The sequence below is a fragment of the Passer domesticus genome, chromosome 2, assembly GCF_036417665.1.
Source record: "Passer domesticus isolate bPasDom1 chromosome 2, bPasDom1.hap1, whole genome shotgun sequence".
In the NCBI taxonomy this organism is placed as follows: domain Eukaryota; kingdom Metazoa; phylum Chordata; class Aves; order Passeriformes; family Passeridae; genus Passer; species Passer domesticus.
In genome coordinates, this window is record NC_087475.1 from 26,796,854 (window position 1) to 26,815,562 (window position 18,709).

At 38.0% G+C, this 18,709-nt stretch overlaps 1 protein-coding gene across 12 annotated transcripts in view; it reads left to right on the forward strand.

Annotated features, from left to right (window-relative positions):
* The window catches only part of MCF2L (MCF.2 cell line derived transforming sequence like), a 155,569-nt gene that overhangs the window by 128,081 nt on the left and 8,779 nt on the right, over positions 1-18,709 (forward strand). For all 12 annotated transcript variants that reach the window (XM_064407843.1, XM_064407840.1, XM_064407841.1 and 9 more), the window contains 18 exons: positions 1,268-1,382; positions 2,340-2,459; positions 3,270-3,461; positions 3,656-3,847; positions 4,546-4,705; positions 4,851-4,921; positions 5,940-6,016; positions 7,069-7,135; positions 11,258-11,373; positions 12,397-12,466; positions 13,651-13,743; positions 13,883-13,975; positions 14,959-15,084; positions 15,721-15,942; positions 16,452-16,544; positions 17,058-17,136; positions 17,281-17,353; positions 18,541-18,656. In XM_064407843.1, coding sequence (XP_064263913.1) covers positions 1,268-1,382; positions 2,340-2,459; positions 3,270-3,461; positions 3,656-3,847; positions 4,546-4,705; positions 4,851-4,921; positions 5,940-6,016; positions 7,069-7,135; positions 11,258-11,373; positions 12,397-12,466; positions 13,651-13,743; positions 13,883-13,975; positions 14,959-15,084; positions 15,721-15,942; positions 16,452-16,544; positions 17,058-17,136; positions 17,281-17,353; positions 18,541-18,656 — 2,075 coding nt within the window. The remainder of the gene's footprint in view (positions 1-1,267; positions 1,383-2,339; positions 2,460-3,269; positions 3,462-3,655; positions 3,848-4,545; positions 4,706-4,850; positions 4,922-5,939; positions 6,017-7,068; positions 7,136-11,257; positions 11,374-12,396; positions 12,467-13,650; positions 13,744-13,882; positions 13,976-14,958; positions 15,085-15,720; positions 15,943-16,451; positions 16,545-17,057; positions 17,137-17,280; positions 17,354-18,540; positions 18,657-18,709) is intronic.

The window sequence follows — 18,709 nt, forward strand, 5'->3', positions numbered from 1 at the left end:
GGGAGGGTTTTTTTTTCTTTTAAACCTGTTAACTTATCACTGTTGCTAGTAGCTTTTAAAGGCTGCTAGTGAGTACACCACTCTTGAAGTATCTCTGCACCAATTTCCTATGTGCTTCCTCTGGACAAATAAGTAATAGGTATTGTTTTCCTTTGCTCCTTGCCTGCCACATACACACCCCCCTCACATTACTGCCAGGTTTGAAGACATTATATCACCGTAGCACAGATGTAAATTTTCACAAAGCTATGAAAGCATAGCTCATTTCCCCCAGGCAGTATTCTGCATTCTTTTTTTGTCTGTCATTCTGTGTTTCTGTTACACTCAGGCCGACTTTCTTTCCAAATAACTGTCCATTCCAATCCACAAAGCTTGGCAGAAGTCACTTTTTTTGGTCACTGTTGCTATCAGCTGTCCAAGGACGACCAGGGTGGGGGTTGCTAATTTATCCATAACATTCCTATTCAATATAATGTCTGACGGAAGTTGGAACAAACTCTGTGTGTGTCACTGCCTTTTCTCTTGTTGGTTTTAACTTGTAAATGCAGAGTTCATTTCTGTAGTGTTAAAGACAAAAGTTCATTAAAATTCTGATGGGTTGCCTTCCCTGGATGTAGCCTAGGGTCAGCAAAGTGCACTGTATAAAGTTCATGGGATATCATACTGTCAAATGCAATTATAGAAGGTAAGTTAAGAAGTGAAAGTTTTAAGTCATTTGCCAGAATTTTAATCAAAGAAGGTTTTCCTCATCCCACTACAGCTGTACACTTGCCCATGATATTTAATTAATAGCTCTGCTTGGAAGAGAAGGAGCAATGGCCTTCAGGTTTATAGTGAGCTTTGCTCCAAAGAATGAAATGTGAGGGCGGCTGGCTGGTAATAGCAGTTCCAATTTTTTACCTTAACTTTTCCTGTCAGCCTAAGGCTTGAGTCCTAACCCACACACATTTACATATCTTATTTATCTATGTTAGCCCCAGCTTCCCATGTCCCCAGGCCAAAGCTGAGAATGTGCTTAAAATAAGCACTTGCCCATTTTTCAGAAATTAATGTTTGTGTTGAGTTTCAGTTTTTTGCATCAGTGTTATTGTAGGAAATGATACTGTGCGATACAAAAAATGTTTCCTGTCTCCGGTTTATTTGTCCTGAAACATATTGCTTTGGGGAGGCTTTTTTTATTTACTGTGGAGGATTGCATTGTCCCTTGAAGGCTGTACCCATCATTCATAGAGTATTTCTTAAATGTGTTTTGTTTTGATTTTTAAAGGCTACTGGCTCAATTACATGAAACAGAGACCGCCTTTGATGAGTTTTGGATGAAACATCAGCAAAAACTAGAGCAGTGTCTGCGCCTTCGGAATTTCGAACAGAATTTCAGAGAGGTGAGAACTTCTTGGTGGCAGTCAATATTTGGTAATATAGAAATGATTCAGCAAATGCTTCCTGCTCTTGATTTTACAGGTCTTGTATGTACTTGCAAGCTTTCTCCAACCTTTTTCTTGTACTTGCCCTTACTTGACACACTGCTATCTTTACTAGTTTGGATTCTTGCCCATAGAGACATAACTTTTTTTTTTTTTTACAGCCTTAGGAAGTTCTTTTCCATGCTCCCAGCAGTGTATAAACATTTAAAAACTCCTTTGAAACCTGTTCTGTACCACAGAAACATAAAATGCTGCTGCAACACTTTAATCTTGCCAATAGGTCCTTTTATGGAACCAAGCCTCAACTAAACATTTTGGCTGAAATGTTATGAAAACTGTATCCAGCACTGTGGGTGGGAAGTTGCAACTATAGTGTTAGAAGCTGGGTGGAGGCTGCGCTACAATTTTCACAGCCAGTTTCTGATCTCATATTGTTTAATTCATGTGCTTGATGGCACCTACAGACCCTTTATCCTGGTGTAGCTGATCTCGGAGCACAGCCCCTGTGTCTCCAGGAGACCAACACTCAGAAAAGCTCTTGCAAGCATTTTTGTGTGTCTAAAACAATTGCTGGAGTGGGGACCTCTCCCTCATGTTCTGCTGTTAAAATTAATATCACTTTGTGTCCTGTCATCTGGTGAAAGCAAGATCATAAATGTTTCCTTTGCATTAGTTTGCTTGCATCTTTTTCAGTACCAGGAAACAGGATTACTTCACTGCCTTTTCCTTGTATTTGTTTTCCTTTTTAACTGGGGGGGAAGGTAGGCTGACAAATAAAGGTGTTTTGTCTCTGTGTCCCAGTAACCACCTAATGTGAGTCACCTGACTGCAAATAGTGGCTATCACCTATGTAATTGGTGGGTCTCTGGAGAGGTGCAGGTCTCTTCATTCATACTTAGCTGTGTCTCATTTCAGGTCAAAGCAGCTTTGGATATTGTGTCTGAGAGACTGTCTGCTTTCACAGATGTAGGAAACAGCCGTTCACATGTGGAGCATATTTTGAAAGATCTCGCCAACTTTAAAGAAAAATCAGATGTAAGAACTCTGCAAGTTTCCTTAGTTTCTACTATGACAATGCCGGTGCAGAGGGGAGTGGGATTTGGTTGTTGAGGGTGTCAGCTTAAGCTGACAACAAGGCAGAATCAGTGTCTCAGGTAACGTATAGAAGGAATCTGAAATAATGTCTTTAGCCATTGGAGCAGAGTAATTCTTGGACATCCCTCAATAAAGAGCAGAGTGACCAGACACAACGGCTGATTGCTTCATGCAAGAACTGCATGAAGTGTCTACATAGCCAAGTTTTGCATTTACTGATCAAGGGGCCACTTCCATTCCTATTAAAACCATGTTTTTCAATAAATCTTAGAGAGAAGAAAGCTGTGTATTGAATGTACAATAAGGATGGCCAACAGAAACATACACTGAACCATATAGAAAGGGAACCTTTTTCTGATCTGTGCTTCACAAAGAAACAAATTGCTCTCTAAGTGAGGTTGTTGCTCTTAAGGCTGAGATAGCTTGTTTTTTTTTAATTTGAGTTCAGATTGTTGCTGTACCCCAAGTTGCATTCATACACACATAGACCCTGCTGAATAAGGCATAGAAACTCAAAAATGGTTCCTTCACAAGGAGGCCTGTGATTAAACTCACTGTTATTTCTGAGGTACTCTGGTACATGAAAGCTCTTGGGCATCTGGAAAGACAGGAAATCACTTTGATTTATTAAGCAAGGCAGATATTAACTAAAGATGTATTCTTTATCAATATTGTATTCATTGTGTAAAAATTGTTTCATTGATCTTGATCCAAGGAAAGATGTACTTTAATCAGTGCTTATTTTCTTAGGAAACTGTAAGAAAAGCCAAAATGTTAGCCTCAGAGCGTGATGCTTTTATTCAAAGCAATCATTATGCTGTGGACTCCATTATTCCAAAATGCAGTGAACTTCATCATCTCTGTGATACCTTCACTACTGAGATAGAACGGAGGAGAAAACTTCTTAACAAATCTCTGGAACTGCATGATTTGCTAGAAAAGGTAAATTTAATATGCAGCAGTTGTTTCCCAAAACCTCAGTCGAACAATTGTCATCATGGTAGGTAACATTATCTCAGTGTGCTGGAAGTTTTCTCTTTAAATAGCTGAATACATGACAAGGTTGAGGTGTTTTAGACTCATAGTGTGTGATGCTGACATTGGTGTGTTCTGAGCCTGTTCTTCTCTGTTTCCAGTCTATGAAGTGGTGTGATGAAGGAATTTACCTGCTGGCTTCCCAGCCAGTAGATAAGTGTCAGTCACAGGATGGTGCAGAATCAGCATTACAGGAGATTGAGAAGTTCCTGGATACTGGTGCTGGCAATAAAATCAAGGAGTTGAATAAAATTTATGAAGAGTATGCACACATCCTCAATGAAGACCTAAAGGTACCAGAAGATGTTTATGTGTGTCTGTGTGTCCATTTGTTCATTCTAGAACTGCTCTCTTGAACTGCCATTGATAAAGCTAAATAATCAGTAGGATTATTTAACTAGGAGTTATACCTGTGAACTGGAAAGCCAATACATTTCTGTGCCTGAGTCTCATCATATCTTTGGATAAGAACCAAGGGCTCCAGAGATTTTCATACTACTTTAATTTTTCAGATAGTAAAATTGCTTATAAAAATTCTCCCAATTGAGTATTTGAAATACCTTTTTCTTAGGTAGGAAAAATGTGCTACCTTTTTTTTTATTTTTTAGAACTTGAGAATATATTCCTTTTCTTCATGGTTGATCTCTTCATGTAACAGAACCTTTAGACAGTCAAAAATTTATTTTTTTTTTTGTAATTGGAACTTGAATCCCAGATTTTTCAATAGGAAACACTTAAAATATTTTTGAAGTGATGTTCCAATTCTTAAGTGTACAAAATCACAGTAGATTACATCTTGCTAAGAGTGGAGAGTAGTGTAATATTTATATATGTGGTATAAAAGTAATTGCAATTTCAAATCCGTATGCTGTAGATGTTATAGATGTCAGTGTAGCTTGTTGATAAGTCACTGACAGGATTTTTAAAATTATAATAAATTATTTAAATTATTTTTAATTCAAGTTGGTTTCTATTTCCATGGCAACTGTAGGACCATGTGCAAAAGGTTTTCCAGAAGCAGGAAAGTATGGAAGAAATGTTTCAAAAGCGGCAAGTAAGTCTTAAGAAGCTGGCAGCTAAGCAGACACGTCCTGTTCAGCCAGTTGCTCCAAGACCTGAAGCATTTGTAAAATCTCCTTGTACATCTCCAGGTAAGTTATCTGTATTAGCCTTTAGTTTTTTGTGCTATGCTGAGAAACTTAAAGAAACTTCCAGCCATAATTTGTGGTTTCATGAACATCTGTGTCAGATCCAATCCAATTCTAACTTCTGTTTGATTCTGGTTTACATGTTTAGGTCTCCAAAGAGAAAACGTGTCCAACACAGAAAGCAGCGCACTTCGGAGGGTAAACTACAGAAAAGGAAAGGTATTTTTGTCACTTTGCGTTTTTCACACATGCACTACTTCAAAAAGTCATAGTACAACAGAATATTCAGGAGCTCTCAATAAGTATGAGGGAATTCTGCTGAGAAAGTGATGGCATTGTCCCAGTTGAAGTAACACTGGTGAAAGAGTCACGTGGTTTAAATAGGGGCTGCTTGTTGCTGGGCTGGTTGTGAGGGAAGGTAAAGTAAATAGTAGGAAAAATGTTAGGGGCAACAAAATATTAAGTCTGAACAGGAACCATTTTTTATTTGCCAGTAGTAATTGGCTACTCTTAAAACCATTGACAGTGAAGAAGTAGTTGTCATTGGCTCCAAGACAGCTTCACCTGACCTAGTGGATTGCCATTCCCAAGTGGGGATGGTCTTTCTGCCCTGCCTACAGCAAGGGAGGTATCTGACAGCAGCAACAGAAACGAGGAGTTTCTTGCTGGGTTAGAGAGTTGAATCAACCCAGCAAAGGTGCAGCAAAAGACAAGGCCAGGAGGAAGGCTGGGCCACATGACCAGGATGGACAACATTTGGAGGGAAAAGGGGTAGTTCAAGGAGGGCTTGAAAGCAGAACCCCTCTCTTTTTTCAGCAAGCCATAGTTAGGTTCAGGCATTACAGTTAAAGTTTTATGAGTGAATTTCTGTGTCGGTTTAAGAAGTAACCAGAAAATTAGCACAGCACGTTATTTTTGGCTTGGAAAACAGACTAAGGCTGGTGTTGCCTATAAGATTATGCTGGTGCTCTGATGTCTTCTTGAAAAGGGTTTTGAACCACCATCTTTTCTTAACTGCCTTTTGATGGAGAACTTTCCACATCCAAATATGATGTGCTTCAAGACCTTCAGGGTGACTTGAATTTTTTTCACAGCATTCTTGCAAACTGCCTTCATTTTAGTGAAGTACAGTCTTTCCAGTGAAAACTGCTGAGCACAAAGCTCTGTATTTTAAAGTTCTGCATTTCTGCATCTGTGATGCCATGATTTTTTTTTCACTGTTTGTTTCTTGCTGTAGAGTGAAATGACTGAACTCCATCAAAGCAGAGGAGGATCTACAATGGATGATGAAGAAAACCTAGCTGTGTTACGACAGTAAGTGTATTTTGATAAGCAAAAAGTGTGGATTTTCTCTGATTTAGCCTGGGTTTTGCTAAGGATTTGATATAACAAGCATATTTCTCTGAAATAACTCTCAGTGGCTTTTGAAATGCATTGGCTATGTTCTGTGCACAGAGGAAGACATTTCTGTCTGCAGCATTATTTACAGTTTGGGTAGTACCAGAATCTACCTGTGCTGCAGTGAGATGATGCTATGGCTGGACAACTACATATTTTCATTTCAGAGATGATACTGTTTTGAGTAATAACCCCCCTGTAAATCTAGTGAAGGTTTTGGTCTCCATGCTTTGTGACTTTGTCTTTTATCGGACTCTTTTTAGTCCTCTGTTTTGATATGTGTTACCAAAAAAACCACCATTATAAAAACTGAACAGCATAAAGTATGTTACAGAAATGACATGGTATCACCTGCAGTGCATATAGCAGACCTTGCATTTTTACTTGTAAACTGGCTACTTATATGGTCTTTTTACTGCTATAACCTTCTGTTACATCACACAAAATCACAAGGGAAGGAGTTTGGAGGAAAGTATGATTCAATGCTTGATCATTACGGAAATTTAACTTAAAGCATAATCAAGGTATTTAAAGGGTGCCCTAAATGTCTCTAATTTAAAATTACCAGTGTAGCTTTAAGTCTGTATTTGATAATCCTGTGAAGATCCAACTCCAGCTCCTGCAGTAGTTGCAAACACAGTAAAACCAGACTTTGTACATACAATGATAAAACACTCTACTGCTTCAACTGAGTTATTACAGCACTGAAACTGCTAGATTTTATGTTTTCCTGTTCAAACACATTTTCAAAAATTTTAGAATGCTTTAAAAATACATATCGCTCAGTAAGGATATATAAAGTAATGACAGGAATATCCATGGAACATCACATTTTCCATTACCTGGAAACAGTTATTTTATTGTCTGAAGTAAAGAAGAAAAACAAGCAAAATTAATGTTATGTGAAGCAAAGTCATTACTTTACATAAGTGAATTGGCCCACCTTAATTATCATTCTTTGTCCACAGGCATGTAATGAATGAACTTATCGAGACTGAACGAGCATATGTGGAAGAACTTCTCTGTGTTCTTGAGGTAAAGACTAAGTTTCTCTCTGGATATTGGTGAATCTCTTGCATTTTAAGGATTCTCTTATGTTTCCTTACCACCATAAAGCCTCTGTTTGTTCTGTCAAGCAACGTGGTCATTGTATTTTTCCTGTCCCATCATATTTTCACAGAGGCAGCAATATGTGTTTTTTTCCTAGAAATAGTCATACAACTAGGATTTTTTATTAGAAAACACAGATTGAGAGGAAAATAAGATGTACCTTAGTATTTAGGTGGAATCATAGTGAGGTTTGTAATGATCATTAATTCCTGCAAAAGTTCTCTCCAGAGTCTTGGGTCAGTTCCAGGAAGGTCATGTGTCACACAGCAACGTGAATCTGCGTCAAGAGGCTCCCGTGTCAGAGGAGAAAAGTTGTTTCTTACATCTTCCTTTGCATATCTTTAAGTGAACTTCCACATGTCTTGGGTACAACTGTGGGAACAGAATGCCTTGTAATAAAATCCCCATTTGAAATCATCAAGGAAGCAAAGGTGCTCCCTTTACTTCACACTTACGGAGGCTGCCGGGGTCGGCTGTTGCTTGTCTCTGCCCCAGCACGGGAAAAAGTGGTTCTGGGTAGGCCGCGCTCTCGAAGAAGGAGTCTGGACTCTTGCTTTCGGTCTTCAGTCGAGTTTATTATTTCTTATCTACAAAGATTTTCTGTCTGTCCAGCCGAGGTCTGATCAGCAGGACAGCCAAAGGCACTCTCTCCCGCCCACGAGGCGGTTGTCTCTTTTATAATGAAAATTACGTATTCGATATTTACCTTTACTTCCCAATACTTTCTGCCCTTGTTGGCAAGTGTCCTCTTTCTATGAACCAATCCACACATGCCAACATCATCCTGGACATGGATGCCAAGGAGAAGAAAGAAGAAGGACAGGGCACGCCCAAATTCCTCCATCTTGGGACTCCTGATCCATGTACAGAATTCTAGACCCCCCTGTACAACATATAAAACCCCCCTGTACAGTGCATTCTAACTTAAGTTCTAACAAGTGAATAACATCCCCTCACCATTTAGACATGAAATTCTCTCATCTCCTCACCTTCAGGTGTCATTTCTTTAAAAGGATCAAAGTCAAGCCACCAGGTACTTTTGGCAACATTCCAGGGCCTCCGAGCCCCCCAAGGGTTGTCTCGGTAGCTCTGGACATCCGGAGTGATGTACTGAGCTCCCACAAGGCATGATTGCTTTTTTCCCTCCAGTTCAAGTCTTCTGCTATGGATGTGTCATTTTCCTGTAATCCAATTTGATTTCAGGGAGTGATGAAGTTGCAGATAACTATGGCTGAATAATTTGATCAGGATGAACTAGAGTTGAGACAAGTGGATATTATTGGTGTCCGTATCAATGCTAACCTCCTAATAGGAACTGTCAAAAGTTATACACCAGGACTGATAACTTCTGAGTACATACCTTCAAGTGAGAGTAGTGTATGAGGGTTTTGGACTCTGGTCTTGGTTTTGCTAGTTTGTGCTGAGCTTCCCACAGTTTACATGCTGTGTTCAGTCCAAGTGCTGGAAGTGTTGATTACAGCAGGATGGTCCCATCTGACATGTGATAATAAATCCAGGTCACTTTGGAGTGGGCCTTAAAGATCACTTTATCCTCTGCTTTTGTATGCAATGCATCTGTACAGGTCTGTTCATAAAATCAAGATTTGAAAAGTTTGAGGATTTTTGGTCCTTATTGCTGCTGCTGGAGCATCTTTCTATTCCTGTGGTATTACTCCAGTTTTCCACAGAGTGCAGTGCAACTCCTGTCTTGCTGGGCCAAGTGTCTTGGTCTTGTGCCACTGTGAGTGACACTCCAGTACTCTATGCCCAGCACACCTCTCTGTGCCTCCTTGCAGTTTGGTAACCCTCTGGCTTGGACTTGGGTGATTGGGAGTGCCAGCTGTAATTCTGGATCAGATCCTTGCTGAGGTATGGCTCAGTGGCAGTCTTCCAGCTTTTGAGGAATTCTAGTTATTTGTTCATAGTTCTGGCTGTTCTCCCATTCCCTTTGTCTCTCCTGTTCTATTAATCTTTCATTTATTCCTGTAAAATAATCTGGTATTCCTTTGTAGACACAGTGTCTACTCTTATTATGTCCTGTTTGTTTGCCAAGGATTCCAACAGAAAAAAAGTAAGGTAGTTTCCCAAGATTGATTATTTGGAAATGGCTATAGCTTATCCAAGATCAATAATTTTTCTTTCATTAATAACCATGGTCATGCCACTTTAGTCTGTGAAATTCCGTAATCTTTACTGGGAGAAGAATACTGGTCTAGTTTATTTTTAGGTATTGAATTCTACCCTTTTTTCCATTTACTTCACTGGTTTTAGAGCAGATTTCAAATGAAAGACTAAGCAAGGCCTTAAACATTTTTAAAGTGAGATTAAATAATCTCTGTGGCTGTATTAAGTAGCTTTCTGTCTCTTTTCTTAAAACACAACTACTGCATAGGTAGTAAAACATGAAGCTTTTTATAGCAAATTTTAAAAATATATCAGCCTAAAGTGAAAAAGATTACAAAAACTTTTTGTCAATCTATGTATTTCACACTTTTGTTCCTTTAAAATTCACAAGTAATGAACTCTGTCAGGCTTACTTTCACCTGAGCTAAATTTGATATTCTTCTTTTTGCCAGAGCTGGCTGAGCTGCTGTGTTCGATCTCATCTTGACTTAAAGTGGAAATCATTCTCTTTGTGGAGCTCTTCATCTAAACTGCATGCTGGCTGCAGCAGTTCTTTTCCTGTTGAAAAAAAATTAACTCCATTTTATCTAAAATTGTTTACATTTTTAAGGCTATACAATTTTCCTTAGTTTATTTATCCCACTCTTTTTTTCAGACTCCACATTTTCCTGCTTGGGGCAGGAAAAATATGAGAAAGGAACCAATGCTTAGCTATGTATGAGATCCATCTTCTTTGCCTATACACACTGGGAGGTTTTGTTTTGGTTTGGATTTTTTTGTTTGTTTTTTTGGTTTTTTGTTTTGGGTTTTTTGGGGGTTTTTTTGTGTGTGGTGTTTCAGGAAAAAAATACACAGACTTTGAAAGGGCTGATTCTGGGTTCTTTAAAAAAATTCTGTTTTATCCAAATGCTTGAATTCTTCAGGTTAGCTGACTTTACCAACTAGTTCTACTTTCTGTAGTTTGGACCACATGTCGAAAAGGTTGAAAATCTTAATTGTAGGTGTACTTTTGTGTATCTTTTAATTATTTAGTTTGTTATAATTTGGTGTGGTTTATTATAATCAATGTGACTTAATGCAAGGATCACCTTGTGTTTAAATTAATTTAAAAAACCAACAAAACCAACAAACCACAAGGGAGAGAAGTCTAATGCAAATCTAAAAAAGATAGAATCATCTTCCTTCAATGCCTGTATGCTAAGAAATTTATTTATATTAAGAAATCTGCTTATAATGCAGGTGTTAGATAATTCCTGCCATTTTTCTGGTTGACTTGTTGGGAGTGTTTTGTTTATTTAGGGTTGTTTGGTGTTTTGAGAGAAGGCAGATTAGCGACCTCAGGCCAAAGGAGAACAGTCCTGGACTAAAGCCACTTGTGTCCTTTTCTGTGCCAGATAAACAGACAAGAGAATGTGTGCTTACGTGACAAGTGGAGGATGTGGGAATCTAAAGCTACTCCTTTGGGTACTAAAGCAAATGGAAGATTTTTAGCTTAATGGTTTCTGTTACCTGCAGAAATAACTACAGTCAGCTTATTCCTTCATAGCAATGGCTAAGACAGGCATGAAGGTTTGTGTGTGTACTGGAATTGTGACTCTAAATTCAGATGTGTAAAGTCTTAGCAAAAAGAGTATGAACTATAATTTGTAAGCAGTATAGGAATGTAGAGCCTTTACTTGGTGAAAATGATTGCAAACTTTGTTTCCTCCTCACTTATCTAGAATTGCAGGATTTACTCAATGTCTTTCTAAAGACTTAGTGTGTGTCTGAGTGGGGTGATGGGGAAACAGAATTTGTATTCTTCTTTCATGATTAATACTGAGGTCTTTCTTGTCTGTCTGTCAGCCTGAAGGCAGACTGCCTTGTTAGAGAAGTACTGCAAGTAAAGGGAGACAATAATTGTGCCTCTCTCCTGTGTTGCAGGGTTATGCTGCAGAGATGGATAACCCCTTGATGGCTCATCTCATTCCGCCAGAACTGCAAAATAAGAAAGATATCTTGTTTGGGAATATGGAAGAGATTTATCACTTTCACAATAGGTGAGGATTTGCATTTGGTTCTAACAACAGCATTTGGATGAGATTCTTTACTTTGTATTTTGATCTGCCTTAGATTGCTAAAAGGTCTTTACAGAGTTCTGCTTGTCTGTATGGCATGTCAACATTGTATTGCTTAGAAGAGGAAAAGCAAAATATCTGTGGAAGATGAGCAAAGCTGTGTGAAACTGCATACATGCAGTACACAGGTAGAATTTTGCATTGTGGTCTTCTTTCTGAAGCAAGATATTTGAATCTGGTTACAAGATAATTAAAGTAGGTTTTATTTACATTTCTTTTTTTCATTGCTTTTGCTATGGAAAGTGAATTATGGTTTTAAACCACAAATTCTCAACTCTTACATCTGATTGAGGGTGATTAATTTTATATTTCTATAGATGTATTAAATAATATATAAAATTAATATATAAAACCATATTTATTTGTATATATTAAAATATATATTGAGTGACCTCTCTGAAGTCTGAGTCCTTGCTGCTAGAGAGGTGTTTCTTCATAGGATAATATTTAAATTCATAGGAAAGGGAAATTGATTTTCAAGACAAGTTAAGCATATTAAGTAGTTGTTTCTTATTCAGGCAAAACTAGAATGAATGCTTTGTCACTCGATTTTTTTAATTTGTGTTTCAGATGGGTTTATTTTCAATTTTGGGATGGTGGTTTTTGAGTCGTTTGGTGTGTGGTGTTTGGTAGTATTTGGAAAGCAAAACCCAAACACTTTAAACTGTACAAATCCTGCTGCTGAATACATAAGGAAGGGAAATTAAATCCCCCTTCCTTCTCCAACACTGCATTTGATTTCAGCTGCAGACACAGTAAGCTAAAATAAATTGGTCAGAATATTTGTTTTAATTTGCTATCCCCTTTAAAGTACACAAAACAATTATGTTTAATTTGGCAGCATTACAACTCTGTTTCTGAAAGTTTAGAAAACTAATTGCCAGACTGTGAACATTATGACACTTTTCCTGATTATGTGGTCTAAGAAAATTTTCTTTCCCATAGGATATTCTTGAGAGAACTAGAAACCTATGTGGAATACCCAGAACTAGTAGGACGGTGCTTTCTGGACCAGGTGTGTGTGGCCTTTTGCTGGCACTTCATTCACAAACCTCTTTAGGGCTGTAACACGTGAGAGTGATTCTCATTACCACCACTTCCCCTTTGTTTGTCCTGAGCATGTAATAGGTTGAGAATTTAGATGTTATTTGAGAGTTGAGATCTTTCCCTTATGCAGTACAATTGATTTTGTTAGAAAGAAACTACTATATCGTTAAAATAAAAACTTTTTTAAAGTGTCAGTCAGGAAAGCATGAAGAGGAATCATGCTCTGCATTGTTTCACATCACTATAAATGGTTGGTTTACTTGGTTAGATTTCTTTAGTGGATTGTTGTTTTGTTCTTTTCTGTTTTCTTTAAAGAGTACACCTCAACAGAGTAAGTCCAAAACATTTTTGTTACAAAAAAAGAACACTATGACAAAAATAAACTTTTTAAACTGGGGATATGCTAACCAATGAGTCTCACCTGTATTATACTAAAGGCTAAATCAGAATGTGTGTATGGAAATCAGACTCCTGCTGTTGCTGCCTATCGATGCTCTAAAGCTCCTGGGAGGAGCCATCCCTCTCCCTTCTGTTTTACTGCCTACATCCATGGAGATGCTGTTTCCTAAAACTGAGGGATGGAGGTGCTTCTGTGCCTGCTGATTTCCTGCCTGCTCTTTCCTTTATATCTATGGTTACTATGACATTTTCAACAGTCTTTATTTCCTTTTGCTTTCAGCAAGTACTGAAGTAATGCTATTTAATTTTTTAAGTAATAAGGGAGAGCAAACTTCTTGATTTACCTTAGTGTGAATCCTGGTGAAAAATACATTTGTGAAAAGAAAATAAAGGAAAAGGGCAAAGTCTTTCAAAAAATCTACAAAGTGGGTCTCATGGCTGGGCACACAGAGAGATATTTTTCATATTGTGGTAGAAATATATTTGTAAATATAACATATGCTTCTTCATAAGGTGTTTAACATTCAACTAAAGCAAAAATTAACAAGAATGTTTTATTTTGCAAATTAGTAGCCATTACAAAATCAGTGATTTTGCAATTCCTAGAGGCATGCTAAGCAAAAAACAATGATTCAATTTTTGGTGGTGGTGGATTCTTTCATAGCATTATTGAAAATGAAAAAAATTGCTATGAGCTTTGTCTATTAAAGTCACAAGAATTCATGAATTTTTTGCTTGTCGCCCCAATTCCAGATGGAAGACTTCCAGATTTATGAAAAATACTGTCAAAATAAACCTCGATCTGAAAGTTTGTGGAGGCAGTTTTCAGACTCTGTATTTTTCCAGGTATGCTTGCCTGGATCCCTAAAATAATGGTGGCTTTGATTTTGTTGGGGTTGGGGTTTTTTGTTTGGTTTATTTTTACTGAAATTTCTCAAGAGCAAATACTGATTAGTGTCCTGATGAAATCCAACCCTGATTACAGGAATGTCAAAGGAAACTCGACCACAAGCTCAGTTTGGACTCGTACTTGCTGAAACCTGTTCAAAGAATAACCAAATACCAATTATTGCTAAAGGTAAGCCTTACTAAACTATAATGCTAAGCATATTTTTTGCAGTTTTTTTGAATGCTGCTTCTCTCATCCTGTTGGAGAGGAACCTAAAAGTTAGTGAGCAGGTGTGTAAATGGAAACCCAAATCCCTGTTCATCAGTTTTCAAGTCAGTTCTTTTTTCCTTCAGTCAAAAAATTTCTAATGAGCAAACATTACACAGAGACATCTTGTGTAACTACTTTTGCCCTTAGATTGCATCTGAAAAGTAGGTGCAAAGTTGAGGGGAAAACAGAAGGTTCAAGAAACCCTTTAAAAAAAGATGATAGAGTATCTGAAGTACTTCTTTTATGGTCGCCCCACCCATATTGCAGCAACTTCTCTTGCTGGACTCTGGGAAATGCACTTGAGAGTGAGCACTGTATGGTGTTTGTATGGAGGAGGCTGTTGTGAGTCACTTAAATATGCTGTACTGAGAGAGCAAAATAACAGCAATATACTAGCATAAATTTATTTATAGTATGATATAACATTTTGCCATGTTTAAAATATTTCTCACAAAGACATGTTACAATTCTTGTATTTAACAGTAGCTTAAAAATTCACCTCAAACCAGATTTACTCTTGAGTTAAAACTGAGCTGTTAACAGCCTTTAAAGAATTAATTACTTCAGTCTTGTGTAAAAAGAGGAGAATTATAAAGGTTTTTTACTTAAAATAACTTCCTACAGTCCATGACTAAATTCCTATTTTTCTACTGTGAAGTCAGAGAAGTTCCAAATGAACTTGCTGCTGTGTTCATCTGTATCAAATTGGAAGATGCTGCTTCACCAGTAATCCCTTTAGAGAAGGGATTCCTTTTTAGATGTGTAGCCAGTACCCAATGCAGTAAGGGTAAATCTGCTACAAGCATGCAAGGTCTTGCCATAATTAAAAGAGTAATTTAAGTTTGACTAGTTGCTACTGTTTCAAAAGCTAGGTAAGTGTGTTGTCATTCCATTGCACTCAGGAAATGCTGAAGTACAGTAAGAACTGTGAAGGTGCTGAAGATCTTCAGGAAGCACTAACATCTATCCTGGGCATTCTTAAAGCAGTTAATGATTCCATGCACCAGATAGCCATTACAGGCTATGATGTGAGTAGCAGTATTTTTGCTTACTTTTAACTTTATTTACATTTTTTTTTTTAGATATATGTACAGCATGCCCTATACTATGTACTAATAATGAGAAGAGTGTTTTACAAAACATGCTTTTAACTTAATTGTGTAATGAAAATAATAGGAAGGGATCTCTTTATACTGTTGAAGTTTTCCTGCTATGACTAATATTTTCCTCTGTCTACCTAAGCTGTTTTTTCCTTTGATCTTTGTTTTTCTTTGTTCTTTGTTTTGGGTGTAAAACTAGATCCAAAACTTTCAGTTCCCCAAAAAAATAACAAAGCCCAGAACAATACATAAACAGATTTGGAGCAGAGTTTGCGGGGAAAAACCAAATAACCAAACATGTATTTTGCTTCCCTCTCTCTGTGTGTAGTTCTCTGTGCCTCTGCTACTGGTACTTTCAACTGTAAAATCCTGCCTGAACAGTGATGGCCAGTGCAAATTATATGGAGAAATTCAACACTGATTTCATTGCATTTCCAAATCCAACATAAACACTGAAATGAGAGATTATTGGGAACAACATTCTTCTGAAGACCTGTTCGGAGTCTATTGTAATCTGATGTTATCTCTGTAGTTACAAACATGACTGGTTTTTTTTTGTTCCAGGGAAACCTGAATGAGCTGGGCAAGCTTTTAATGCAGGGATCCTTCAATGTCTGGACTGACCATAAAAAGGGTCACACAAAGGTGAAAGATTTGGCACGCTTCAAGCCAATGCAGCGACACCTCTTCCTCCATGAGAAAGCAGTGCTGTTCTGTAAAAAGCGAGAAGAAAATGGAGAGGGATATGAGAAAGCACCTTCTTATAGCTACAAACACTCCTTAAATGTAAGACACTGATCAGTCAAGGTACTGAGGGCTTAGCCTGTAGTAATATTCTGGTTCTATCTGCAAACCTGTGTTGCAGCATTGTACTGGGAACTTCACTCTTTCAGACAAACCTGACTGGTGCTGCAGGTCTGTGCTATTTTGTGTTGCTGTCTGTCCAGCTGAAAGGCAATTGCATTAATCACACAGAAAACATAGGGAAAGGTAATATAAAAATCATGAAGGGTTTGTTGGTCTGGATTTTAAAAGCAACATTTTACGAGTCAGTCTCAATCTAATGTACCTACACACTTCTTCCCTCCAAGGTAGCCAGGCTGATACAAAGCACTAAATCTCTTGTCTCCAACACACAGATCACAAATTGTTAGCTATTCTTTTTCTTGTGCAAGAAGCTAGATGGGGTTTTCCTTTTCAGAAATAAGGTACCAAAGAATACCAGTAGATTTCCCTCTTCTGTTTTTAACATAATTGCAATGCAGTAGGTCAGCTTCTGTTCTCTTTGCTTCCAGATGGCTGCAGTTGGAATAACAGAAAATGTCAAAGGTGATGCAAAAAAATTTGAAATCTGGTATAATGCAAGGGAAGAAGTTTACATTGTACAGGTAAATAACATGGCCCTACATGGCCCTACATTCAAAAAAACAAAACAAAACAAAAAAATAAAGAGAGAGAGAGAGAGAGAAGAAGAAAGGGGAGGAGGAGTCTAACCCTAAGAAGATCTGGAGGGTTTTTCCCCTCTGTTATATCACTTATAGAGTGTTATGAGGAAATGTAGAGAAAAAAAAGAATACCTTAATCATATTTCAATGGAAGAGACTTCTGGGGAAAAAAATTAATCACATCTTACAGTGTCCATAGAGGATATTTATACACATTACTACAGCTGTCACTGAAGTAGTGGATGGCTTGGGAGATGGGGCTTGGCTGCAGCACATGCACAGCCTCTGCCTCAGCCTGTTCCAGTGGCTACAACCAGTTTCTGGTCACAGAAGCACTGGAGGGGGAGCTTTGTCTGTCCCTCTTGAACGATTCCTCTGAGGCTATGCTTTGGCATATAACTATTTGTGTAGTAACTATTCTGTGCTTGATGGCTGATTGTATTTATTTTTGGGTAGGCACCAACCCCTGAAGTTAAAGCTACTTGGGTAAATGAAATAAGAAAAGTGCTAACGAGTCAACTGCAGGCATGCAGAGGTAAAATACTTCGGAGATTCTCTTTTTTATTTGTCAATCTTTTAAAATCTATTTTCTCTTCGATCCTCAGATCCTGCCCTGTAGATCTTCCTGGTGTGGGACACAAATTAATTCTAATAGTTCTTTTTCTTTTCTCTGTTATAGAAGCTAGTCAGCACAGGACACTAGAACAAACACAGAGCTTACCTCTACCACTACCAGCATCATCTTGTGCAAGGTAAGTATGTTGTCACATCATCTTGTGCATATACTAATACATCTGAATTGCAGCTCTTCATTGCTACCCCTTAATACTGGTCCTGGTGTTTTAAGGTTTTAGTGCTCTTCTTACTGTAAAGCTGTAAAGCCTGGAGTTTATACATTTCCAGAGCTGTTAAACTGAGCAGCAGTGGCATGTGGTTTGCCAACTGATAGAGAATGCCACTGAAATGTAATTTTCTACACCAGCCAAAATCCTGGTGGGATTATGTGTCTGCATGTTGAGCAGCTGATTATATACATTATGGTCCAGATAAGAGAGTTTTATGGAACTTTTTATTTTTTCTTTTTATTAAGCTTTTTTCTTCCTTCACTGTTCTTTTCCTTTACTTTTTCTTCCTTTTCCAATCTTCTTTTTTGTCTTTTTCACAGCAGTATCTTTTCTCTGTCTCTTGTTCTTTTACTCCAATTTACTTTTTTTTTAACCAAAGTAATGTGTTAATTCCTCCAGTGTCCCAATTTCAGGGTGAAGTTGGTTTTTTTTCTATCCTTCCCCATACCAACCTATATATTCTTCTGTTCCCATCTGTTGTTCTGCCCTTGCCTGACACCTCTCTTTAATCCTCTGCTACTCAGTCTGGTTTTTCATGTGTGTGTGCATATACCTATCCACAAGCCCATGTGCTCATGTCCATATGGTGTGTGCTCAAATATATATTGGTAGCTCTCTGCTCTGCATCTTTTATGCATCTACTTATTGCTCAGGGAGAATTTCCCAGATATATTGTATTTGTGGAGTGTCTTTCTCTATCCCATTCCCAGATGGAGTTGTGATGGGTATCCACTGCAAGGTCCCTCATTTGTTCCTGTATTAAGAGCTTCTGAGAGGCAGAGTTTATTTCTTTGTCTTTCTTCTTTTATTCCTAGTACATTTAGGTAAGGCCTGTTAGCTGCAAGTGAGTGGAAGTTGTCCTGAGCCATATTTCCAGTAACTCCCACTGCCATGGTACATGTGATTGCAGTTAGTCAGGAGAGGTGTTTCTCATCCATATGTTCCCATGGGCTTTAAATGCACAATCACCAATGACTTTTTCAGTCCTGGAAGCTACAGTCTGAGAAGGAACAAATGAATGGTTTTCAGCCTATATATCTGTATGTAAAAACCTGTGATTGGATTGATTGTCTTCATTCTCTTCTAATAAACAGTCCTTCACGGAACCACATCAGAAATACCAAAAAAATGGAGGAGAAAAAAGCTGATCTCACAAGTCTAGAAGGTTGTGGCACTACAGTAGCACCAAAGTACCCCGAGAAAGGCAAAGGTGAGTTTTCCCATACATGTTGTGGTCTTTAATTGCAAGGAGCATGCCTGCAC